The sequence below is a fragment of the Gorilla gorilla genome, chromosome 10, assembly GCF_029281585.2.
Source record: "Gorilla gorilla gorilla isolate KB3781 chromosome 10, NHGRI_mGorGor1-v2.1_pri, whole genome shotgun sequence".
In the NCBI taxonomy this organism is placed as follows: domain Eukaryota; kingdom Metazoa; phylum Chordata; class Mammalia; order Primates; family Hominidae; genus Gorilla; species Gorilla gorilla.
Genome location: NC_073234.2, coordinates 68,446,627 through 68,472,461, shown reverse-complemented (window position 1 = coordinate 68,472,461; position 25,835 = coordinate 68,446,627). Strand labels below are relative to the sequence as shown.

General features: G+C 39.5%; 3 protein-coding genes across 12 annotated transcripts in view; 1 reads left to right on the top strand and 2 right to left on the bottom strand.

Moving 5' to 3' along the window:
* Window positions 1-9,180, top strand: part of DNM1L (dynamin 1 like) — a 65,089-nt gene extending 55,909 nt beyond the window's left edge. For 3 of the 9 annotated variants that reach the window (XM_019038664.4, XM_019038662.4, XM_019038668.3), the window contains 7 exons: window positions 700-756; window positions 1,467-1,544; window positions 1,866-1,898; window positions 3,671-3,847; window positions 4,016-4,125; window positions 6,224-6,383; window positions 6,989-9,180. In XM_019038664.4, coding sequence (XP_018894209.1) covers window positions 700-756; window positions 1,467-1,544; window positions 1,866-1,898; window positions 3,671-3,847; window positions 4,016-4,125; window positions 6,224-6,383; window positions 6,989-7,045 — 672 coding nt within the window. In that variant the 3' untranslated portion in view covers window positions 7,046-9,180. The remainder of the gene's footprint in view (window positions 1-699; window positions 757-1,466; window positions 1,545-1,865; window positions 1,899-3,670; window positions 3,848-4,015; window positions 4,126-6,223; window positions 6,384-6,988) is intronic. The other 6 variants (XM_019038661.3, XM_055357919.2, XM_019038665.3 and 3 more) reach the window with 3 other exon arrangements.
* A 1,472-nt stretch (window positions 9,181-10,652) lies between these two features.
* Window positions 10,653-21,934, bottom strand: YARS2 (tyrosyl-tRNA synthetase 2). Of its 2 annotated transcripts, XM_031001048.2 has the most exons (5): window positions 20,365-21,934; window positions 19,181-19,348; window positions 14,356-14,511; window positions 13,562-13,732; window positions 10,653-10,992 (listed from the first exon to the last, which is right to left on the bottom strand). In XM_031001048.2, exons 1-5 carry the CDS (start codon window positions 21,141-21,143, stop codon window positions 10,833-10,835), a joined length of 1,434 nt encoding a protein of 477 aa, XP_030856908.1. In that variant the 5' UTR covers window positions 21,144-21,934; the 3' UTR covers window positions 10,653-10,832. The 2 variants fall into 2 exon arrangements, with proteins under 2 accessions (XP_030856908.1, XP_030856909.1); XM_031001049.3 differs by lacking the exon at window positions 13,562-13,732 and having other exon boundaries at window positions 20,365-21,443.
* Window positions 21,935-23,076: 1,142 nt separating this feature from the next.
* PKP2 (plakophilin 2) overlaps window positions 23,077-25,835 on the bottom strand; it is a 138,413-nt gene continuing 135,654 nt past the window's right edge. Inside the window, exons 13-14 of the mRNA XM_019038659.3 lie at window positions 25,522-25,631; window positions 23,077-23,390 (exon numbers count right to left, since the gene is read on the bottom strand). Of these exons, the coding sequence (XP_018894204.1) occupies window positions 25,554-25,631 (78 nt within the window). The 3' untranslated portion in view covers window positions 23,077-23,390; window positions 25,522-25,553. The remainder of the gene's footprint in view (window positions 23,391-25,521; window positions 25,632-25,835) is intronic.

The following is a 25,835-nucleotide window of genomic DNA, read 5'->3' as shown; positions in this document are numbered from 1 at the left end:
TAGCAGATGCTCGGGACATTCTAATTTGAATTTAACAGTTTCTTTAGCTTTGTACAAGTTACTTTGATAATATTAGCAAATTAGAACAGTAGGCAGTTGATCAGTGTGTTAAATTAGCCAGGTTACAGAAAGGACTAGCAGTTGTCAACACTATTTCCTGGAGGAAGAAATGGAACATTTTTATAGGATAACCTCAACCACAGATACTTCTTCAAGGTACGGTTTTATGAGGGGAGTTGTTTGAATTTAACACAAAGGTGTTCAGGTTAGAGTGACTTAAAGGCTTTGTGGAGTTTTCTGTGATCTCTGGACTTCAAATTCCACATGGTTATGTTGAAGGCTTACCACGTTCCACATTTATGTGAGGATAGTTTACATCACTGTTTCTTAGTGGGAAAGGGGGAGAAGATGGCAGTCTGTTGCCCCTCATTTGAGAATCCCCACTACAGGGAGCCACTGTTACTGACACTGTATTGTATCCTTCAGGTGTGTGGGCAGAAAAAAAAAAGATTAAGAAACTTTGGGTTAAATGATTTATTTATTTATTTTAAAATATGATAATTATGGCATGAGTCCCAACAGTGAGAGGATGTATCTGTAAGTTACTCCACACTTTTCAATTAACATGAACATTTTTTAGTAGGCATATATCTCAATACTTGGATAATCACTTTTGTTTTGCTTGATTGTGTTTCTTAGGAACAAAGGAGAAACAGGCTAGCCAGAGAATTACCTTCAGCTGTATCACGAGACAAGGTAAAAAAATGTTTTTAATGCATATTCCCAATACCTAAAGATAGATTGATGAGCTCAGAATATTATTCAGTCCTAGGAGTAATTTTTTCTTCTTTTCCTCCCTTTAACACTCCATTGGAACTAATTGAGTAAAGGCATACAAGTTTAAAATGGGTTTTGAGTGATTTAAAGATAATAGTATTTTGAATTCACTGACATAAATGCTTAAAAGTAGGTTTAAGCATTTATTTAAGCATTTAAGCATCAAGCTTTTTAAAAAAATTCAGTCAGTGACTTTATCAACTTTGCACATAGCTGAAATGACTGAAGATTTTATTATAATAAGAGGGTTTCTTGGAAAAAACAGTATGCACAGAACAGAGGTTTTAATTACTAGTAATACTTAAAATAGTTGTAATACTAAAGTGTGTATAAAAATCTTTTACCTTGAATTCTTTGCCAGAAAAGAATCTTATCAAATACCAAAAATAAAAATGAAGCTTTTGGATTTGGATTTTTCTTATGTATTCATCTGAAGGAAACTTTTAACACAGGTGACAATGGTGAAGGAAATAAGGCAGAATAAACAATTTTATCTCCCATGATTATTTTCATTTTTCATGTTATTTTACGATTTTATTACAGAAGGGAAAAATTCATTTATAGAATGTTCCTGAATGCATTTTTGCATCCTTGATTTTTCCCCCCCCCCCTGGATTTTTTGCCTTTAGTCTTCTAAAGTTCCAAGTGCTTTGGCACCTGCCTCCCAGGAGCCCTCCCCCGCTGCTTCTGCTGAGGCTGATGGCAAGGTCTGTTCTGATTCTTAATCTAAGCCTGCATGCCTAGTTCTCTGGTACAACATAATCTTCTGGAAACAATACACTGAATAGAAGAATATTAATATGGGATACTGTGCTAGGGTCAGATCACTTTAGTCTAATATATATTTTAAAATTATATAACAATGCAATGTATAGTTTATATCATTGACATGCTTTTGCTTGCAATATAGAAGATGCACACAGAAAAAGTAATTTAAAGAGGAAATTATCCTGCACTTTTTGAATTTCAACCCATTGGTATTTAAATTTTGCTTGTTAAATTGCATGTTTTAACATATCTTTTAACAGTTAATTCAGGACAGCAGAAGAGAAACTAAAAATGTGAGTCTCTTGCTTCAGAATGGAAATGTTGGTACCTTTGGTTCTCACTGAAACACTGTCTATACCACCATTAAAGAACCTGTTTGTGTAGTGGTATCTATCTCTTGTCTGTGTTATGTTCTTAATGTTCCTTTTATCTAACCTATGGAAGATGGCATTAAACGTTATTTTAATTAGTAACAATAATAGGCTTTCTCACTGTTTTGTTACCTTCAAGAATAGTTTTAATTTAGTATTTTGGTAGGAAATTCAGAGATTTCCTAGATTTCAGAGATGGAATTGTATTTTTGGACATTTCCTTTCCTCTTTAAAGATCTTGAGATCTGTTCAGTACTAATAGATAATCCTCTAATCTAATGCTTCTTTCTTATGCTTCCAGTTAGTTTGCACTTGTTACCCTATATATAGCTTCACATATGCTTCAGAAGCTTAAGCAAATTAAAAAAACAAACGGGGACTGTGAGAGTTTGAGACTGTTTTCAATTCTTGGTAACCATTTTAGAGGAAAATTAAATAATGTATAAATTATTCAGACTCATTGCTATTTCAAGATTTTCTGCCATTTAGCTCCTTTCCTTAATTATCCAGATTTAAAGTTCTGAACTTCAAATAAAGGTTTATAAATGTCTTATCTTCTCTCAGCCCACTGTGCTCAGATATTAATCAAACCATCTAAATCACTGCACAAGTTTTATTTCATTCATGACATCACACTGAATGTGCTCTCTCTCCTTAAGATTTCATTTGGTATGTCATTCATGTATAGTTAACAAACATTTAAAAATCTAATTACTCATTTTTAAGTTAATGTGTAACATAAATATACTACTTATATTTAAATGTAGTTCACCTTAACTGACATACTAAAGACAGATTTTAGCAAATATTTTGATTCAGAATGATACCTCAAACTACCATTTTTCTAACTGCCATAATCCTCTATTAAACTTATATAATCCATTTTTAGATTGTAAGATCTTAAAGAATACCTAAAAAAAACCCTCTTAAATGTTGATGAATTATGTTTTTCCATTATAAAGTCATTTTTGACTTTTAGAAGTCAAGACTAATACATTTTCTAGAAAACAAGGTACAAAAGCACTTGTGATTAATGGTAGCACTAGATTTCTTTCAGCAAATCCTTAAGAGTACAGAGGTTGAGGGGACTTCTGTTGTTTGTCACATTCCGCATTTGAAACAACTCATAGTGACTGTCAGCCTAAGAATAGTAAATGTAGTCTTGCTTTTTGTTAAAGAGTTCTTATACCTTATGGCATTTTTGTTGACTATTAGAAATGTAAATTGACTTGAGAAATATATAAACTCAAGTTCAGAGACATAAGTTCATGGAACTTTTAGAGTTTAACAGTGTTTATGATTACTTAAGAAATTAAACTGAATAGCAGTTCTTTGTGCTTTTAACGAGTAGTTTTGTTTTTAAGGGCAGCATATACTTTTTCTACAATTTAGTGTTTGAAGGGTGGGAGAAGAGGAACGATTTTGAAAAGTTAGCGAATGATAAAAGGAATTAAATAGAACATAAGTTGGTTGATGCCTTGCAAACAACTTAGAGCAGAACCTCTTCATTATTTAGATAGGTCAGGGTTCCAGTTATACATGCTACCTAGTGTCTCCTTCTGACCTCATTATCTGTCTGAATAAACTTCAGATGGGTACTGGATGTATATTGACTACTGTCAAATAAAATGAACTTTGTTTTAGTTAAGGTCAGATATGATGTGGTTGGTATGTTTTGGAACATGTTTTTTCAGGTTGCATCTGGAGGTGGTGGGGTTGGAGATGGTGTTCAAGAACCAACCACAGGCAACTGGAGAGGAATGCTGAAAACTTCAAAAGCTGAAGAGTTATTAGCAGAAGAAAAATCAAAACCCATTCCAATTATGCCAGCCAGTCCACAAAAAGGTCATGCCGTGAATCTGCTAGATGTGGTAAGCCATGACAATTTGGTTTAGGTAATAAGGTAGGTGACCAAGTTAGTAGGAAAACGATTAGATAGAAAGAACTAAAAGTCTCAAAAACTTACATAACTTTCAGATGTTAAAGCTGCCATTTCAGTGTCACAAAAGTAATATTTTTTCCCCCTCATCCCTATTTAGCCAGTTCCTGTTGCACGAAAACTATCTGCTCGGGAACAGCGAGATTGTGAGGTTATTGAACGACTCATTAAATCATATTTTCTCATTGTCAGAAAGAATATTCAAGACAGGTTAGTATTACTTAATATAAATGACGGACTTTAATACTTCTGGATGATTCTGTGATCTGTTTTGAACAATACATGTATTTTTACAATTTTAGGTTTTTATTCTAAATCATCAAGTGGATTTTCTGATAGTCCTTGGGTAACTTGTAGCAAGACCCATTTTGTTAACATAGAATGACTAGGACCTCATGTATCAGCTAGAAAAAGCTATTAAAAATGAGAGATTCTTTTGTTCTATCTGGCTGCCACATTTTGAGTCATTTAAGGAAATTTTTTCCCTAAATTTTAATTTAGTAGTTTCATTAATTATTTTGGCTAGTAACACTGACTTGCCTTTTTAATTTAACTTGGTTTTCCAAAGTATCAAAACGAATGTCTTTTACTAGGAAATATGTGTATTTTTTCTCGTTCAGAATGTTTTTTCATGTATCTAGTCCCTACTGCATCTTCTCCTTCATGTTGCCTGGTATGTCATTTCATGCAGTAATAGGGAGAATATACATTTAGTTGTGTGGTGATCTATTAGAAAATATTCTGTATCCAGTTTTTGGTAATCTGTCAGCAGCTAAGATGAATTTTACTGCACAGAGTAATAAACAGTCTAATACTTCATATTGAAATAAATGATTTTTGTCTGTAGAACCATTTATCTTTTTTGCTTGTAGACTTTTTAAACCTGTAGCTTGTAGTAGAAATAACAGTTCCTAGTGTTTTACACTGTGGGCCTGAAGAAAAAAATTCCATTTGTCTCCTTCCTTGCCCTCATCCTCTGCAGAAGGTGTTTTTGTTTTGAGATGGAGTCTCGCTTTGTCGCCCAGGCTGGGGTGCAGTGGCGCAGTCTTGGCCCACTTCAACCTCTGCCTTCTGGGTTCAAGCGATTCTCCTGCCTCAGCCTCCTGAGTAGCTGGGATAACAGGTGTGCACCACCATGCCCGGCTAATTTTTGTATTTTTAGTAGAGAGGGGTTTCACCATGTTGGCCAGGCTGGTCTCGAACTCCTGACGTCAGGTGATCCACCTGTCTTGGCCTCCCAAAGTGCTGGGATTATAGGTGTGAGCCACTGCACCCGGCTCACTTAATGTTTTTAAGCCTCATCCATACTGTAGTATGAATCAGTATAGTCACGCACCACATAACATTTCAGTCAACAGACCACATATTTGAATGTGTTCCCATTAGATTATGATACCATATTTTTGCTGTACATTTCCTATGTTTAGATACACAAATACTTACTTACTATTGTGTTACAGTTCCCTATTCAGTATAGTAACATGCTGTACATATTTGTAGCCTGGAGCAATAGGCTACCCCATATAGCTTAGGCGTGTCATAGGCTATACCATCTACGTTTGTGTAAGTACACTCTGTGCTGTTCATGTAATGAAATCACCTAATAATGCATTTCTGAAAGCATATCCCTGTCATTAAGTGACATATCTTTTATGTGTGAATAATACTAGATTATGTAGATATACTGTGTTTAAGCATTCATCAGCTGATGTATGTTTGGGTTTTTCTCACTTGTTGGCTATTATGAATAAATGCTTATTGAAGAGTTTTGAAATAAAGATGATGAAAAGAAGGTGAAGTATCAAGAACTGTTGCTTTTTTTTTTTTTTTTTTTTTTTTGAGACGACAGAGTCTCACTCTGTTGCCCAGGCTGGAGTGCAGTGGCGTGTTCTTGGCTCACTGCAATCTCCACCTCCTGGGCTCAAGTGATTCTCGTATCTCAGCCTCCCGAGTAGCTGGGATCACAGGCATGTGCCACCATACTCAGCTAATTTTTTATTTTTAGTGCAGACGGTGTTTCACCATGTTGGCCAGGCTGCTGTCAAACTCCTGGCCTCAAGCAGTCCACCCGCGTCAGCCTCCCAGAGTGCTGGGATTACAGGCATGAGCCACTGCGTCTGGCCGAGAACTGCTTTTCTTAATGTTTAATTACAGTTAAGCAAAAATCTAAAGGGTGATTATGCCATTAATGAAATATCCAAAGTAGTAGTGTTCTTACTTAACTTTATTTCATGAGGTTAGCATCTAAGCCCAAATTGTTAAAAGTAGAATTTTGGCTAAAATTCCATAATTTGGTTTGGTTTTGCAGTGTGCCAAAGGCAGTAATGCATTTTTTGGTTAATCATGTGAAAGACACTCTTCAGAGTGAGCTAGTAGGCCAGCTGTATAAATCATCCTTATTGGATGATCTTCTGACAGAATCTGAGGACATGGCACAGCGCAGGAAAGAAGCAGCTGATATGCTAAAGGTATTGTGGACCTTTTGAATTTTTATACTTGGGTAGTAGATAGAAACATAGAAATAGTTTTAAATGCAGTTTGATTCTTGGATATGTATAGTCTTTATATTCTAGCTAGGCTTGTTTCCTGTTGGTACTTGATAAGAATCTTTCTTTCTTTTTTTTCTTTTTTTTGAGACGGAGTCTGGCTCTGTCGCCCAGGCTGGAGTGCAGTGGCGCAATCTCAGCTCACTGCAAGCTCCGCCTCCCGGGTTCACGCCATTCTCCTGCCTCAGCCTCCCGAGTAGCTGGGACTACAGGCACCCACCACCACACCCAGCTAATTTTTTGTATTTTTAGTAGAGACGGGGTTTCACCATGTTAGCCAGGATAGTCTCTAACTCCTGACCTCATGATCCGCCCGCCTCGACCTCCCAAAGTGCTGGGATTACAGGCGTGACCACTGCGACTGGCCAGTACTTGATTAGATTCTAATTCCAGAGAAGATATTGGTTAGTATAAACTGGTTAGTTATAAACCTACCACATATACATTGGAAAAATTACCCTGTGTAATTCAGATTAATTTCATAACTTTATAATAAGCATTTAAAAATTTTTTTTCCTTTAATGCAGGCATTACAAGGAGCCAGTCAAATTATTGCTGAAATCCGAGAGACTCATCTTTGGTGAAGAGAACTATGTAATACTGAGACTTTGTTGACTCAAAACTTGCTAGTTACTGCCTACCTGAGTAGAATCTTATTTATGAACTCCTGTGTATTGCAATGGTATGAATCTGCTCATGTGGAGACTGGCTATAAACTGAAAAGTGTATTCCATATTGCAGAACAAATCACACATTTAATCCAAATAATAAATGGCTGTTTCTAAAGTTTCCCAGTATATATAAAATACATCAAGTCTGTCTTGTGACAGTTTCATCTGAACTTAAAAAGAACTGTTAATGTTCTAGTTGTGCAAAGCAGTTTGCCTGTGGATAAGATGACCTGTGTAATAAATAATCTTTGTTAGTAGTCTTAAAGCTGCTGCCATAGTCCTCCAAGAAGAAAGCACCAAGACAACATTTCATATGACTATAATGCATGTACTATATAAGCTGATCTGGCTTTGAAAGATGTGAGTTGGCAAGTTCCTCACATAGAGTCATTGTATTCCACCTGTCCTTCAATTTAGTTTTTTCTGAGCTTCTTTGCAGCCTTTGATGTGTTTTTAAGAAAGCTGAATGCACAAGAGGATCTGTGACACTGACATGGCTGTGGTGTGCATACTGTGTAGTTACATAGCCCTTCCAATTCTGGGTCCATTTGCACTAGCAAATTAAAATATGCTTTGATTCATACTTAAACCTGAAAGCAGGAATGCCTACATTAATTCCTACATTAAAAACAGCCATCTACCCTTGATTATCTAGAAAGACTTGGTAATGATGGCCAGTTCCTTTTAGATTTCAGAAAATCAAATGATGACCTAAATTTCCCTTAATTTGCAAATACAGTAGTAATTAAGGTACATCTCTAAAGTGGAGCACTTACTTACACCAGGCTCTAAGATTCACTTTGAGGTGGAACTTAAAACCAATGTACTGTATGTATGCATTGGTAATAGCTACTTTTGCTTCACAGCTTCATACCAACAAAATATATTAGAATAGTATGAAAGTACTGGAGGAGCTGAAAGAAAAACACCCAAGGCTGGGCGTGGTGGCACACGCCTGTAATCCCAGCACTTTGGGAGGCCGAGGCAGGTGGATCACCTGAGGTCAGGAGTTGGAGACCAGCTTGACCAACATGGAGAAACCCCGTCTCTACTAAAAATACAAAATTGGCCGGGCGTGGTGGCGCATGCCTGTAATCCCAGCTACTCGGGAGGGTGAGGCAGGAGAATTGCTTGACCCTGGGAGGTGGAGGTTGTGGTGAGCTAAGATCGTGCCATTGCACTCCAGCCTTGGCAACAAGAGCGAAACTCCGTCTCAAAAAAAAAAAAAAAAACAACACCCAGATACACATACTCCTTCAGACTTACTTATAGACCTAAGCTGCATTTATGGGGTAGTGATGAGGTTTAGAACATATACACATTTTGTTAAAATTCCCCAGATGATTCTTGGTATGAACTACTATATTATAAATTTTAAGATGTACTTAGAAATCCTTAAGACATCTAGCCCCGTCTCTAATAGACAACACATTTATATTGCAGATATTACTTTTTTTTCAGCTTATGACCAGGTATTTATGAAGGACTATTGGCAGGGAAAATATGAATATGTTAACTTTAGCTTACGGCATCAATTTACTAAGGAACAACAGGCTCACCAACTGATGTCAAACATAAAAACCCCCACATCAGTCTGATACAATATGGTACTACTTTGAATCTGTTACTAGTACCATCTTGACAGAGGATACATGCTCCCAAAACATTTGTTACCACACTTAAAAATCACTGCCATCATTAAGCATCAATTTCAAAATTATAGCCAACCATGATTTACTTTTTCCAGATGACTACCATTATTCTAGTCCTTTGAATTTGTAAGGGGAAAAAAACCAAAAACTTACGATGCACTTTTCTCCAGCACATCAGATTTCAAATTGAAAATTAAAGACATGCTATGGAAATGCACTTGCTAGTACTACACACTTTGTACAACAAAAAACAGAGGCAAGAACCAACAGAAAGAGAAAAGCCTTCCTTTGTTGGCCTTTAAACTGAGTCAAGATCTGAAATGTAGAGATGATCTCTGATGATACCTGTATGTTCTTATTGTGTAAATAAAATTGCTGGTATGAAATGACACTAAAGTTTGTCAAAAAATGAATTCTTAACTTTTCTCCCAGAGAAAGGGAGACAAAAGGAGCTTTTTAATACCTAATCTACTTTGGAACATAACCGTATAGAGTACGAAAAATTTTATGACATTTTTCCTACCAGATTCTGACAGTTCACCAAGGTATTACAACATCTCCATTTTTGCGTATGAAGACAGTGACTTGCTCCAAGTAATCCAGGTAGTAAATGGCTAGAATTTGAACACTAAAGCCATACTCTGCTGCCTGTAAGGTTTTCAAAAGAAATCTGATTAATCATTTCGTATGTGATTCACTTGATCCTCAAGGCAACAGGGATGGCATTGCCTTGATTTTTCGGATATGGAAATAGTTCTGGAGAATTAATTTGCCTCATGTTTGCAGAGCTGAACTCAGTCTTGATTCCAAATCCTTTAAGTTTGACCTGAAAACTTTCCTTACCTGGATACTTTTTGATATTCTCATATGATTGCATATTTGGTATAATTGGCTTTATTTTTGGGGGGTTTTTTAAATTTACCTCAAGTTGCAATCTGCTTGGGGGGAAAAGCTGAAACTTAAAACCAATTTAAGTTTCTAAATTTATAAAACATTGCTACCTTAGGAATCCACTGACAACAAGGCTTAATGTGAACAGAATTATACTGGAACACAGGCAAGGAACCAGAAAACTTAATTAGAAACTTTCTGAAAAGTCACGTACTGATTTTTGTACTGTTATTTGTAAAGAAACTACTTACTGTAATTTCTCAAAGCAACCATGGCCTCATCTAACTTTTTCTCCTTTTTAAGAACTACATTTGCTCTCTGAACTACAAAAAAATCAAATTTCTATTCAAAGTTTCTAATACTAGTTTTCCCATTTCTAATGTGGACACTAGAGGCCCTGTTGATTTTATAAACAACTATATAACATTAGTGACATCAGTGCTCCATACCTGATAGAAAAGCAGCTACAATTCCTTTTTTTTTTTTTTTTTTTTTTTGAGACAGAGTTTCACTCACTACTCATGCTGTCTCCCAGGCTGGAGTGCAGTGGCGTGATCTCAGCTCACTGCAACCTCCATCTCCTGGGTTCAAGTGATTCTCGCAGCTCAGCCTCTTTGAGTAGCTGGGGTTACAGGTGCCTGCAACCACATCTGGCTAATTTTTATATTTTTAGTAGAGACGGGGTTTCGCCCTGTTGGCCAGGCTGGTCTCAAACTCCTGGCCTCAAGCGATTTGCCCAGCTTGGCCTCCCGAAGTGCTGGGATTACAGGTGTGAGCCACCGTGCCCAGCCTCACAATTCCTTACACTACCTCTTTTTCATTGTTCCTCATCACTACAAAAAGGAGAGCAGGAAGGGTAAGATAGGAAAGCAGCATTTCTTTCTCTTCTGAAGTATAATTTTAAAAAGAGATTAACCCTGAAAATCACGGTTTTCTATGGTAATCAAGGTTTGTACATCAGAAAATAAAACATCCCATCATTAAACAAATATTTATTAACCGGCCCATAAAAATAATGAAGTTACTCACACTGAGTCCTAGTCCATTCTGTTTTTCTGATTTGCATAAGCAAACGTCTAAGTTCTGGAGCCAACCCTTCAGAGGTCTTGAGAATGAATGATGGGTAAGTTTATTTGGACAACCAGAAGGACTTTTCATCACAACTGAAGCCATTTTATAATGTAGAAATTTCTTTTTCCTATTTTAAGTAAGGAAAGTCCATTCTTGAGAATATGTTGTCCAACAATTAAAACACTCTCAGGATTTGTTACTTGTTGGTGATTTATGCTGACTCCGCCTTCTGTTATCATTCGATACCTAAAAAATAGAAACGTTTAGTAAGTAGAGAGATCCAATCACTGTTGATCTGTCCCCCAAAAAAGACTTTCACTTAGATTCCAGAGGCTCTCCAATTGAGAAGATTTCATTTGGCACTGGACTGTTACCTTCATGTTTGCTCTATTATTAATAGATTCTGCCTCTCTTTACTGCTCTTTGTTTTTTGTTGTTTGTTTTTGAAACACATTCTTGCTCTGTAGCCCAGGCTGGCATGATCTCAGCTCACTGCAACCTCTGCCTCCTGTGTTCTAAGTGATTCTCCTGCCTCAGCCTCCAGAGTAGCTGCGATTACAGGTGCATGCCACCACACCTGGCTAATTTTGTATTTTTAGTAGAGACGGGTTTCGCCATGTTGGCCAGGCTGGTCTCAAACTCCCGACCTCAGGTGATCCACCTGCCTTGGCCTCCCAAAGTGCTGGGATTACAGGTGTGAACCACTGTGTCTGGCCGGAATTTACGCCTTGCATCTGCTCTTTTAAAGACTCCATCTCAAGAAAAAAAAAGAAAGACCTAGGAGAAGTTGTTCTAGGAGCACACTGGGTAGGTGAGGGCTGAACATTTCACTGAAAAAAGAGAAACTGGGAGTGAAGCTACCTTGACAATCAGGGCAGGAAACATGGGAGCAGCTAGAAAGAGGTGAGATCTGAGAAGACAGGGCTACAGCGTGGCTAGATCTTGGAAGTCCTTAAGAAAGAAAAATGGTGGTTTTTTTCTCATCTGAATGTTACCAAATAAAATTAAGAAACCACTACTGGACATGGTTTTAAAGATATTTTTATACCTTTATATTTGGGTAGAGACGGAGTCTCACTACGTCCTTGCCCACACAGATCTTGAACTTCTGGCCCCAAGCAATCCTCCCGCCCTCGGCCTCCCGAAGTGCTGGGATTACAAATGTGAGCCACCATACCTGGCCATGGACATGGTTTTACAAAACTCATCAGTAAAAGATTTTCTACTTAAGGCCAGATTCCTTTCTTTTAGGAAGTATTATTTTACGCTGTCTGCTAGTTTCCAGATCATGTTCTATGTTTAATTTAAATGCACCAAACCTATTTAGCTTATATAATATTAAAAAAAAATCAGTATTACTTAGAGCCCTGGCTAAATCAGATGTGGTCATCTTTAGTAGTGGTAAAGCTTCCAGTATTAGCGAACACACTATAGTAAAGTTCAGAAGAAAACGAAATCTGCTTCCATAGTGAGGAAAATTATTTGTCTCACTGACGTACTATAGGGAAGTATATGACACCAGCCTCAAATTCACTGTGTGTTAAAGCAGCAGATGAGGGAATCACTAAGATGGAGTGGCAGGTGATGCAAAGGGAGACAATGGGTGCTTTTTCCAGGCAGAATAGTCCAGGACTCTTTAGGACTCTGGCAAACAATCCAAGACAGTTGAAAGAGAACAACAACTATAACAAATGTCATTCATAATCATGGCCATGATATGGCCGATAACCATTTGACTTCTGTGTGAACTCCTGTAAAAGAGGCACCTGGGGGTCTTCTGGCTACCCAACACTTTTCCTTCCACCTCACTGTTCATTTAAAAATGGATAAGCATCAATTATATGCTGAATTATTTTTTGTGAAAAACCTTATTTACTCCTTAATACCTCATAACTGATTAATTAAAATATTCTACTCAATTCCTGAATAGAAAATGCAATCTCAAGGGGATTATTATATAGTTTACAATAATAGTCTTATGACGTTAGTAGGTTAGTGCAAAAGTACTTGCGGTTTTGGCCATTATATGCTCATTTCATTTTCAGAAATTCAGTTAATACTATAGATAGGTTAGGTAACCTTTCCCATCCCCGAATATAAAAAGGATACAGACTATGAGAGGGGCTGTGTTAATCTGTTACACAGAGCCTCTGTTTCTGCATCCCTCTAAAATTGTGACCATATCCCTAAGCCGTACACTGATGCCAGTGTATTTACTGAACAACATGTCCCTCAAATGCACTTTTCCAGTGTTGGAGGAAAGACTGACTGGGTTAGATATAATAAGAGACAGTATAGGAGTACTGTACTATTATAGAAAATATAAAGTATTTTCAACAATAAGTACTCTCAGGCTATACTTTATTCTTGGACTAAACTAACTTTTCTAAGGAAGAGATGCCACTAAAGCATTATCAGGAAAACACCCTCTTTGGAAACACATGCTGTGAACTGTAACATTTTATTTATTTTTTGAGACAGAGTCTTGCTCTGTCACCCAGGCTGGAGTGCAGTGGTGGGATCTCTGCTCACTGCAAGCTCTGCCTCCCGGGTTGACGCCATTCTGCTGCCTCAGCCTCCCAAGTAGCTGGGACTGCAGGCGCCTGCCACCACGCCCGGCTACTTTTTTGTATTTTTAGTAGAGACAGGGTTTCACCGTGTTAGCCAGGATGGTCTCGATCTCCTGACCTCGTGATCTGCCCGCCTCGGCCTCCCAAAGTGCTGGGATTACAGGCATGAGCCACTGCTCCCGGCCTTGTGAACTGTAACATTTAATGGTGAATTAACTGTAAATCTAAAAGTTAAATAATCTTACCCTCGGGGACCATCTGGAATGGCATTTGCTTTGCGGCAGGTATCTAGGACACTTGTTCCAGGATCGAGAAAAAATTCAGAAAATGGAGCTTCTTTAAACAACTCTTTTAACTCCTGATCAGACATGACCTCCAGTGCATCTATGCTACTGTGATAAAGGGCTTGTGTACACCTGAAAAACACGTTTTAAGAGCTACATCATATAAATGTTTATTCAAATACATGTTTTAATACCCATTAACCAATTATAGAGTGTCCAAGTTCTAGACTAAAAGTTTTTTTTTTTTTTTTTTTTTTGAGATGGAGTGTTGCTCTGTTGCCCCGGCTGGATTGCAATGGCATGATCTCGGCTCACTGCAACCTCTGCCTCCCGGGTTCAAGTGATTCTCCTGCCTCAGCCTCCTGAGTAGCTGGGATTACAGACGTGTGCCACCACGCCCAGCTAAGTTTTGTATTTTTAGTAGAGATGGGGTTTCACCATGTTGGTCAGGCTGGTCTCGAACTCCTGACCTTGTGATCAGCCCACCTTGGCCTCCCAAAGTGCTGGGATTACAGGCGTGAGCCACCGCGCCTGGCATAGACTAAAAGTTTTTTAAACATCTATCTGGTATAATTCATAAACTTAATTCAAGATAATCCTTCTTTCCAATAAACAGGGGCTATTTTAAATTGCTAAGTCAAATACTGACAGTCCTTGTGATAAATGACAAGATAATCCTAAAACATATTCCTACTTTTCTCATGTCTATCCACTGAATAACTAACTATCAAGTGTTAATTATACTAAACTACTACCTTTTAGCAGAATCCAGTCCTTCTCGTCCATGAACAAGCTTTGTTACTTCTGCTGCCAGTCGTTTCTGAGGACCCCGCCTTTCTGGCTCTTTGACATGCAGCTGCATGATATGATCAATCTCTGGAAGGGGCAGGAAAGTGAACAGCTTCAGGTACCTTTGAGACAAAAAATAAAGAGTTACACTTATATCACATACCTAATTTTTATCTCCAGCTCTTCTACCCTTTAAGGTTATCCTGCTTACTTTTAAATATGAAACAAACACACAGAAATGTACTGAACATAGTAGGTCCCATGCACACATCACCCAGATTTAAGGTGTTACTATTTTGGCATCTTTGTTTTCAATTTCTTTTTTTTTTTTTTTTTTTTTTGAGATGGGGGTCTTGCTGTTGCCCAGGCTGGAGTGCAGTGGCATGATCATGGCTCACTGCAACCTCAACCTCCTGGGCTCAAGCAATTCTACCACCTCTGCCTCCCAAGCAGCCGGGACCACAGGCTTGTGCCACCGCGCCTGGCTAATTTTTACATTTTTTTTGTAAAGACAGGGGGTCTCCTGTGTTGCCCAGGCTGGTCTCAAACTCCTAGGCTCAAGTGATCCTCTTGTCTCAGCCTCCCAAAGTGTTGGGATTATGGGCAGGAGCCACCAAGCCCAGCCTCGTATTTTCTTTTTAAAAGGAACAAAATAGGCATAGATGAAGGCCGCAGTCCAATCACATTCCCTTCCTTGCCCCGAGATAATCATAAATCTAAGTTTATGTGCTGCCATCCTTCCCAAGCATGTTTTTATACTTTCATGTGCATGTGGCCATAAAAAAAAGTACTGTGTAATTTTAAAAACTGATATAAATCATCATGCTCTGCATAATGACGTTTCTGTCAATGATGGACTACATATATCCGCGGTCCCCAACCTTTTTGGCACCACGAGGCGGCGGGGAGGGGAGGTGGTTTCAGAATGAAACTGTTCCACTTCAGATCATCAGGCATTTGTTGGATCCTCGTAAGGAATGCGCAACCTAGATCTCTTGCATGCGCAGTTCACAATAGGGTTTGTGCTCCTATGAGAATCTAATGCAACCGTGGATCTGACAGGAGATGGAGCCCAGGTGTAATGCTCGCTCGCCTGCCACTCAGCTCCTGTTGTGCAGCCCTGTTCCTAATAGGCCACGGACTGGTACAGTCCAACAGTGCTTCATAACATTATAATACCATAGTTTACTGTACCTTTTCTATGTTTACGTATACAAATACTTACCCTCACGTTATCACTGCCTTCAGTATTTAGTACAGTAATGTGCTGTACATGTTTCTACCCTGGGAGCAACAGGGTACACTGTATAGCCTAAGTGTGTAGTAGGCTATGCTATCTGTGTTTGTGCAGGGACACTCTACGATATTTGCAGTGATGAAATCACCTAACAACACACTTCCCAGAATGTATCCCTATTGTTAAGTGATATATGACTATAATATCATCCTATATGTATTCTCTTTTTCTTTGGTGAAATATATATAACACACAGAAAAAAGAACATTATTCGCAAAGATATAGCTTAATGAATCATAAAACATCTATGTAACCATCACCATGGTCAAGAAATACAGTATTGGGCCGGGCGCAGTGGCTCACGTCTGTAATCCCAGCACTTGGGGAGGCTGAGGCGGGCGGATCACAAGGTCAGGAGATCGAGACCAGCCTGATCTACATGGTGAAACCCCATCTCTACTAAAAAATACAAAAAAAGTCCCAGCTACTCGGAAGGCTGAGGCTTGAACCCGGGAGATGGAGGTTGCAGTGAGCCGAGATCGCGCCACTGCACTCCAGCCTGGTGACAGAGCAAGACTCCATCTCAAATAAAAAAAAAAAGAAAAAGAAACACAGTATTGCCCCTACCCAAGAATGCACAAATATATCATACACCCCTCCAAGTTTATCACTATTTTGCCTTTCATAGTAATCACTTCCTTGTCTTTCTTGATACTTTTAACATCTCAGCATGCCTCCCTTAAGAGCATCACTTAATTTTGCCTGTCTTTAAGATTTTATATAAAAGGAATCACACAGAATTTATTTTCTGGCACATCGATATGTTTAGGAGAGTCATCCATGATGCTGCATGTGCAACATTCCATGCTATGATTATCCTATGATGTGTTTATTTTTCTGTGAACTTTTGTGCTGTTTCTACTTTTAGACAATTGCAATTAATGCTGCTCTGAATAGCCTCATATACCTCTGTTGGTGCACATGTGCATTAATTTCTGTTGGGTATATATGCCCAGAAGAGGAACTGCTGGATCACAGGTTATGTGCACATTTAGCTTTAGTAGGTACTGCCAAATATTTTCCCAAAGTGGTTCTATACGTTTATTCTCCCACCACCTTGGAACATTCTTGTCAGCACTTGGTTCTGCCAACTCTTTTGTTTAGCCATTCCGGAGGATGCATAATGGTATCTCATTGTGCCCTTTATCTTGTATTTTTCTTCTCAGTATGAAGGCTAAGCACTTTTTTATATGTTTTTGGCCTTTGGATAGGATCTTTGTGAAGCACCTGTTCAAGTCTCTTTCCATTGTTCTGCTGGGTTGTCTTTTTCTCACTGGCTTAGAGAAATTTCTTTTTTTAACATTAAAATAACTATGTTTAAGATAGTATTTACATAGTTTTTTCATTTTTAAAATTATTTTAAATTTTTTTTGTGGGTATATAGGTGTATGTATTTATGGGGTACATGAGATGTTTTGATACAGGCATGCAATGTGAAATAAGAAATTCTTTATATTAATGTGAATACAAGCCCTTTATCATTTAGATACGTGTATTGAAAATATCTTCTCCCACTCTTAACAGTGACTTATGATGAACAGATCTTATTTTTAATTTAGTCTAACTTGTCAATCTCTTCGTTTTGCGTCCTGTTTAAGAATCTTTCTCTATCTTAAAGTAATAAAGGCATTTTCCTATTTATCTAAAAGCTTTATTGTTTTGTCTTTTAATACAGATTTAGGCCTATAATCTGCCTGGAATTGACTTTTGTGTACTATGTAAGGTTAAGTTTCATTTTTTTTCACCCACAAAGACATCTAACTAATGGAGCAATATTCACTGAAGATTGTCTTCCCAAACTACAATGCCACCTTTGCCAGGGATAAGGAGACCATATATGCTAGAGTGTGTCTGGATTCTCTAATCTGTGCCATTGGTCTCTTAACTTTACATTTAAACGTGTACCTTTAAACCTAAAGGTCATAATTAGAAATAATGAGTTTGGCAGAGTTGCTAGATTTAAAGGTAATATATATAAAGTAATTGTATTTCTATACACCAGAACCAGATAGAAAATGCAATTTTCGAAAAGATTATCTAAATTCTCTAGGCCGGGTGCGGCAGCTCAAGCCTGTAATCCCAGCACTTTGGGAGGCTGAGGAAGGTGGATCACTTGAGGTCAGGAGTTCAAGACCAGCCTGGCCAACATGGCATAACCCTGCCTCTACAAAAATACAAAAATTAGCTGGGCATGGTGGCGCATGCCTGTAGTCCCAGCTACTCAGGAGAATCACTTGAACCCAGGAGGCGGAGGTTGCAATGAGCCAAGATCATGCCACTACACTCTAGCCTGGGCAACAAAGTGAGACACTGCCTCAAAAAAAAAAAAAAAAAAAAAAATAGATTATCAATTCTCAATACATCAAAACCCCAGGACTATATCGTCAAACATTCTAGGACTAAATCTAAAGAGAAAAAAACACAATTACCGAAATTTTGTAATAAGGCATGATAATCTTCCACTCTGTTCTTCAAAAACATCTTGGCCAATCTTAGCCCTTTTTATTTCTATGTCAATGTTACAATGAGCTTGTCAAGTTCCACAAAAAGCCGGTTTAGATATGGTTGGCACTGTACTAAATGTAGATCAAATCCAGAACTGGTATCTTGGCCGGGTGCGGGGGCTCATGCTGTAATCCCAGCACTTTGGGAGTCTGAGGCAGGTTTATCGCTTGAGTCCAGGAGTCTGAGACCAGCCTGGGGAACAAGGTGAAACTCCACCATTACTAAAAAAAAAAATACAAAATTAGCTGGGCATGGTGGTGTGCACCTGAGCCTGGGAATTTCAGGCTACAGTGAGCCAAGATTGCGTCACTACACTCTAGCCTGGGCAATGGGAGTGAGATTCTGTTTCAAAAAATACAAAAAAGAACTGATATTATTTTTGTACTATGAATATGGTCTAACTCTCCATTTATGTAGGTCTTTATTTTGCTCAATAGCATCTTTTAATATTTTGCAGGAAAGTCATATACCTTTTAAGTCTTAAAGAATTATTCCTAGATTACTTCAATGTTACAGAGCATCAAAATTTTTTTTCACTTTTTGTTGCAGGTATATTTGTTTCTCATTAATTCATATTCTTCCAAGACTTTAAGGCAATTTGATTTAAGGAGAAATCATTTCTTAAGAGGATCTTTAAAGTCATACTTGTGAGAGAAGAGAGACAAAGGAAAAATAAGGGTAGTCAAGTTTAAGTTGAAAGGAGTGAAAAAACTAGAATATGCAGGTGATAAAATCCTAAGAACTTGCTAGATACAGATCAAAAAGTTGGCTCTACATTTTCTAGCCACCCACTGTTTTTCTGCTTTAACCAACAAAGTGTTTAACTTTACAACACAGTAAAAATTAGTCTTCTATGATGTAATGGTTTATGTACAGACAGAAACTACGTTAAAAACAAAAAAACTATAAAATGTACATAGATTCAATGGCTAAAATTACATCATGAGTTTATGGTGTCAGTTTTTCTCAGCCCATTATTCAGAACTCACCTTTCCACTGAATCGTCCGGTTGCCTGACGAAGAATTGATACAATTCAAATGGAGATGTCTTATCTCTGTTTAGCCAAACAGCGTTGCCAGCAGACTTTCCCAGCTTTGCTCCAGTTGTACTTGTAATTAGAGGAACGGTGATTCCAAATACATCTTCTCCAGTCAACCTATGCATAAAGAACAATTTCATTATGTGCCTCAAGCACAAGTGGTGGTAGGTTCTACTGTTCACCTTCCAGATTTCTTTCTGGTTACTTGCCCCAGGAAAACTTCCTTGACCTCCTAAATCTGAATTCTTGTCCCTCTTATGTATTGTTACAGTACTCACTCTATTCATTCTGATCCTCATGAGTGGTTCCAGGCAGGTTCTAGGCAGGCCAAGGGGAAGTGCTACATAACAATGGACTAGAGATTTTGAAAGGCTGAGTGGGAAGGAGAAAACTGGGTGAAGGGGCGTCAGGAAGAGACACTAAAGGAAATCTTCTAAACGCCTTTTAAACATGTGCTTTGCTCTGTAGCACATGAGCTAGCCCTATCCTTCACCTCTCTCAAGAAAATGCTATTAGACCCGCATTACTTGTCAATTATTTGGAGTTGAAAAAACTTTTTGAGATACCAATCAAAGACTAACACTAGTTTCATGGAGGGTGCAGAGCTAAAGCAGAGGCTAGTTACTCAAGGAGGCCCAGTCACGTTCTGGTATAAACACACAAAAGCAGTTTCTCTAATTAGAGAGGACGACTTAGGCGAAGCAAAACAGACCGACCAAATCTTCACTAGTGGTCTGTTTCCTTTTTTTTTTTTTTTTTTTTTTTTTTTGAGACGGAGTCTCCCTCTGTTGCCCCAGGCTGGAGTGCAGTGGCGCGATCTCGGCTCACTGAAACCTTCGCCTCCCGGGTTCAAGAGATTCTCCTGCCTCAGCCTCCCGAATAGCTGGGATTACAGGCGTGCATCACCACGCCCAGCTAATTTTTAGAATACACCGTTTACTCTTAATACCCTTAATTCAGCCCTTTAATTCTTATTAGCCAGTGTTATTAACGCCATTATAGAGCCTTAATGGGGATAAAACCAACAAGAGCTGGAACGAACGGCAGCAACTACAATCCTAAGAGTGAATCACAGGCTACTAGTGTGTAAATTATTTGGTCCCAGGATTTCCCCAAGGTCTAAAGGCACTTACTTGTTGATGAACTCATATCCGGACATGATGTTGCCTAGTTGATCAGATCCGCCCAGCTGGACCCTGCATCCATAACGCTGGAAGAGGTAATAGAAATCATAGGCCTGGAGCACCTGGTAAAAGAACTCGGCCAAGCTCATGCCCTCGGGGCTCTTGAGCCGCAGCTGCACGCTCTGCCGGCTCAGCAGCGTCCCCATGCGGAAGTGACCCCCCACTGCCGCCAGGAAGTCCACCAGGCGCTGCTTCTGGTACCAGGCCGAGTTGTCCAGCACAGTGAAGCTGCCCCAGGAGCGCCCATCAGTAAAAAGCTGCTGGTGATTAGCCGCCAGGGCCTCAAGCCCTAGGCGCAGAGCTCGCGCGTTGGCTCGCACGCGCTCTGTCTCCAGCGCCTCGCGTTCCTTGGTACGGCCGCTCGGGTCTCCCAGGCGCGCCGTGGCGCCTCCCACCAGCGCGATCACGTTGTGGCCCGCTCGCTGCAAATGAAACAGGCCCAGCAGCGCAAGTAGATGACCCACATGAAGCGAGTCTGCCGTGGGGTCGAAGCCACAGTAAATGGTTTGGGGAAAACTCGCCGTGCCACGGTCGAAGAGCTCTGGAAGCTCTATTTTCGTCCCCGTCTCCGGGAAGAAGTCCTTAAACAGACCTCGAGCCTTCTGCGCTGCCAGTAACCCCTGAGCGCCCGAGTGGGCCTTACGCAGCCCCAAGGGCAACAATACTGAGAGATTCAGGGTACCAGACCAACGGCCCCAGGAAAAGGACCGCAAGATGGGCGCCGCCATCTTGGTGGCGGCACGAAGGGAATGCTGGGATTGCAGAGGCTCCCACCACACCCACCTACTTACAGCTCCTAGGGAAGGTGCTTCAGTGTTTTTCTGCGCATGCCCGAGACGGTTACGTAGTTACGGAGCTTGCGCTCTCAGCAGTTGAGTCCCGACTCCAAGTGGCGATTCCGCGTCAGAGCCGTTGCCTTACGTTCCCTTAAACTTAATTTTTCCATCAGCAGTGTGGATCTGCTTATGATAGTTCCTACCTCATAAGGCTGTTGTGAGCCTTAAAAATTAAAGCATTTGGCACATAACGCTTCACAAATGCTAACTTGTATTTACATTTTCACGTAAAAAGATTGTGATGCGCAAGTTCTTTGAAGTCTTGGTTCCATGCAAAAAGCTGCTCACAGAGGTTGAGAAAGGTTAGGAATTGGTTTAACTTCGCGGAGAGATAGGGAGTTGCTGCTGAGACGCAAGCAATTTCATAGTACCGATTCCCTAATTGCACCTCAGTCCCCAATATTCATCAGCTCTTCCAGGAGGTGGCAGTCTTGTCCAAGGTATAGCAAGAAAAACTCAGTGCAATAAAGTACATGCATCAAGTCCTGTGGTTTATTTATTTTAAATACCGTTAACTAGGTTGGGACACAGCTTAGCATGAGTGGATTCAAATTAGTAATCACATCGTGCAGCGTGACAGGTGCTCTGAATACTGACCAGGGATGAGGTTCTTATTGGCAGCTGGTTGGCAGGTGATCTAGCTTCAAAATCCCATGTTAGAGCCTGATTTCTAGGACCGCTTTCAAAATCATCTTAGGTAGAATTCCCTGGACTCTGAGTTGGGGGGGGAGACTGGTTTGCAGGAGGGTAATTGGAGTGTGCTCTTAAGAACAACACCTATAATGGAGTGAGGGAGGCCGGGTTGGGCGGAGGGAGAAAGAAGTTGAACTGTGAACAATTTGTAATAGAGGCCTCAGGCAATCCATTAAGGGCTCTGGAGCCGGGATTTCCTTTCAGAGTCATCCTGAATTGAGGCCAGGGGGCAGACCTTTAGACCCTCTTACTGACTGCTCATTAAATGTGGGATGTTTCTGGGGAGGAAGCAAAACGCTGGGTTAAGGCTTTTGGAGAGTGAGATGTGCAGGAAGGGACTCAGCTGTGAGCAATAAGCAACCAACACTCCCAGCAGCTGGGGGATTGAGTGCCTTGGTCCTGTGACTGGGATCTGGGCCATGTTCCAAATCATTCCCTACAGGACTTTTCCATTTTTTAACGTTATAAAGTCATCTAACAAAATGAAAACTTATTTTAATAATTAGTTTCTTTGCATGTATAATTATCAGTGAATTAGTTTCTCATTGCCAAATAGTAACTTCAATAGGATTTTGAGATACTCATTCAATAGGCTATTAAACATACTCCCAACTGCTTAAGAAAATAGAGTGTGTTCTTTCATGTTATTATTCAAAATATCTTAAAATTTGCAATCATAACCTGTTGATCTTCAGTCTTTTTTTTTTTTAAGTGTCACTCTGTTGTCCACACTGGAGTGCCGTGGCAGGATCATGGTTCACTGCAGCCTTGAACTCCTAGGCTCCAGCGATCTTCCTGCCTCAGCCTCCCAAGTAGCTGGAGCTACAGGTGTGGACTACCATGCCTGGCTAATTTTTATTTTTTGTTTTTATAGAGACGGGGGTCTCACTGTATTGCCCAGGCTGGTCCTAAACTCCTGGCCTCAAGCAAGCTTCCCATCTCTGCCTCCCAAAGTGTTGGGATTACAGGCATGAGCTACTTCGCAAGGCCAATCTGCAGTCATATGGTCCACCACTTTGATCAGGGACAGATTTCAGTAGGTATGGCAGGAAATTCTCCTGAGCACATACATGTAAGGAAACTCACGTCTGGGCCACTTGTCACTTGAAAGCCAAAAACCCAAGAGAAGAGCTGTAGTGAAAGTAAAGTTAGCTTTATTCAAGAGACCAGCAACCCCAGGGGATGCAGTGAGCTAGCGTTCAAAGACCACCTCTGGTTTTTAAGGGCAATTAAGAGAAAGGATGATAAAAAGATTTTTGTGAAACATGTGCAGTCTCAGGTTGGCAGTAAATCATTGCTTTCTTGGTCAATATTTTGTGGCTTTCTGCAGGTACCATCAGCCTATTCTTATTGGGTCGGTCAGCCCATTCAGAGAGGCTGATCTAGGTATTTTCTTTTATCTCTGTTCAAGATCCTGTTTTTCTGAGGCTGATTTTAGTCAATGATCTACAAAATCAAGCAAAACAATAATTGTATTCAAGTAAGCAAGCTTTCCTCTAACATGGAATCAGTACTGTCACACACACAGCAAATGGTGCTTTCTATTTAGTACCTTAATACATAGGGCACACATGTATTTCTGGTGACACACAACTCTCTGGCTTTTACAGGTGTGTTAGTAATTGGAAAATCCTACTTGTTACAACAGTATGCCAGGGTTACTTGATGTCAGGGTTACTTGATGACCTGTGCTTAATGGAGAAGAATTTTGTGGATAATGAGAAATAGAAAATTTCTACCTGGGATTAAAATTTATTATAAAGTCTTTTAAAAATAGATTTGAGCTCTGCTTTGTCTCTTAAGTTTAGTTGCATCTCATGAAGAGGCAGCAAAGTCTGATATAGAAGGTGGTGTCAGGCCAGGTGCGGTGGCTCACGCCTGTAATCCTAGCACTTTGGGAGGCTGAGGTGGGCGGATCACTTGAGGTTGGGAGTTTGAGACCAGCCTGACCAACATGGAGAAACCCCATCTCTACTAAAAATACAAAATTAGCCAGGCATGGTGGCGCATGCCTGTAATCCCAGCTACTTGGGAGGCTGAGGCAGGAGCATCGCTTGCACCCACGAGGTGGAGGTTGCAGTGAGCCGAGATCATACCATTGCACTCCAGCCTGGGCAACAAAAGCCAAACTCCGTCTCAAAAAAAAAAAAAAAAAAAAAAAAGAAGGTGGTGTCACAGGAGGTGCTAGATGAGACTTGACAGTAGCTCAATGACAGTAACAAGCAACAAGTTTGGAAAATACAGTCAGATCAATTACTCTCTTTTTATAATTTGTGTTGGTATTATAGGGGAAATTGGGCTTTGTCCCAAAGACAGGAGCAATAGTAGAAGATGGGACTTTCAAACCTTTGGAATTATATCCGTGGCTAAAATTTTATGGGATTGCACCCATGGTTTGCATTTGGGTTACAAAAAAGTGACCAAGTTAATTCTTGCTGTTTTTATTGGCTTAAAAAGTGAGTGAACAAGGGTTAAAAAGTATTTTTAAAAATATGATTTATCTCAACTGTAATAACTTGAGGTTAACTGGCCTTGAATTAGAGGCACATGTGTTTTACAGTTACCTTTTCCTGCAACAAAATGCCACATAAATGTTCTCTTTGAAGGGATCCCTGTTTTAAATGGCTTGGTTTTCAAAATGTAAACAAATATAAATATAATAGAATTCAAAAGACACAGAGTAAACAGTAATGGTATTTTAACTGATCTCTACTTAACTTTGAAAATTTCTCTATCTCTAGCATAGTATTAAATATATATTCAGATTACAGCAGAGATCTGGTTAGGGCTGAAATATGAGCTGCCCGAACGTCACAGCAAAATGACAGCAGAAAGAAGTCTGAGGAATTCTGATCATTATAATCACTATAAAATATAATTCTTATTTGTGTTTTCTGTTTTTTTTTCCTTGGAGAACATTATTGGTGACATCGGATGCAAAAGGGAGTGGATAGGAACAAGAAATAGAAATTGTAAACCTGTAATTGTAAACCTACGTAACCATGCCCGGTTACGGCTGGGCATGGTGGCTCACGCTTGTAATCCCAGCGCTTTGGGAGGCTGAGGCGGGCAGATCACCTGAGGTCAGGAGTTTGAGACCAGCCTGACAAACATGGTGAAACTCCCATCTCAACCAAAAATACAAAAATTAGCCAGACGTGGTGGCGGGCGTCTGTAATCCCAGCTACTCAGGAGGCTGAGGCAGGAGAATCACTTAAACCTGGGAGGCGGAGATTGCAGTGAGCCGACATAGCACCACTGCACTCCAGCCTGGGCAACAGAATGAGACAACATCTCAAAAAAAAAAAAAAAAAGAAAAGAAAAAGAAATTGTAAGTTATTGCAGAAAGGCCATGGCTTTTCTTCCAGTTGAAGTATTTCCATGACATTCCTATCTCCTATTACTTGGGAAGAATCATTTCTAAAGATTGGTTTCATGTCTTTGTTGCCTTTGTATAATAATTTATAACTCAATCTGCCTCATAATTACATCTTCTCACACATGACTTTCATGTTGCTGTTTTTCTTGAAACCTACATCTAAAGTCCTAAAGATCCTCCCACTCTGCCCATCCTTACCTGCAAGGCAATTGCTCCCCTTTCATTCCAAACTAGTTTCTTTCAGGAAGCTCCTCTGCATTAGGTAGGGTGAAGGAAGGATGCTTTTGCTGTCCAGGTTCATCATGCCCCTAAAATGTATTAAAACGTAAAATTAATAATGCTTACCCTTCCCACACAAAAAAATGGAAAGACCATTAAGTTCTATTAAAATTTATAGAAATTTATGTGAGCTAAGTGTCTTGAAACCTAGTCTGTGTCCCTTGATTGAAGTGGCTTTAATGCTTTTTGAGCTGATGGTCATATTAACATCCAAAAATTTTTTATAAGAGATT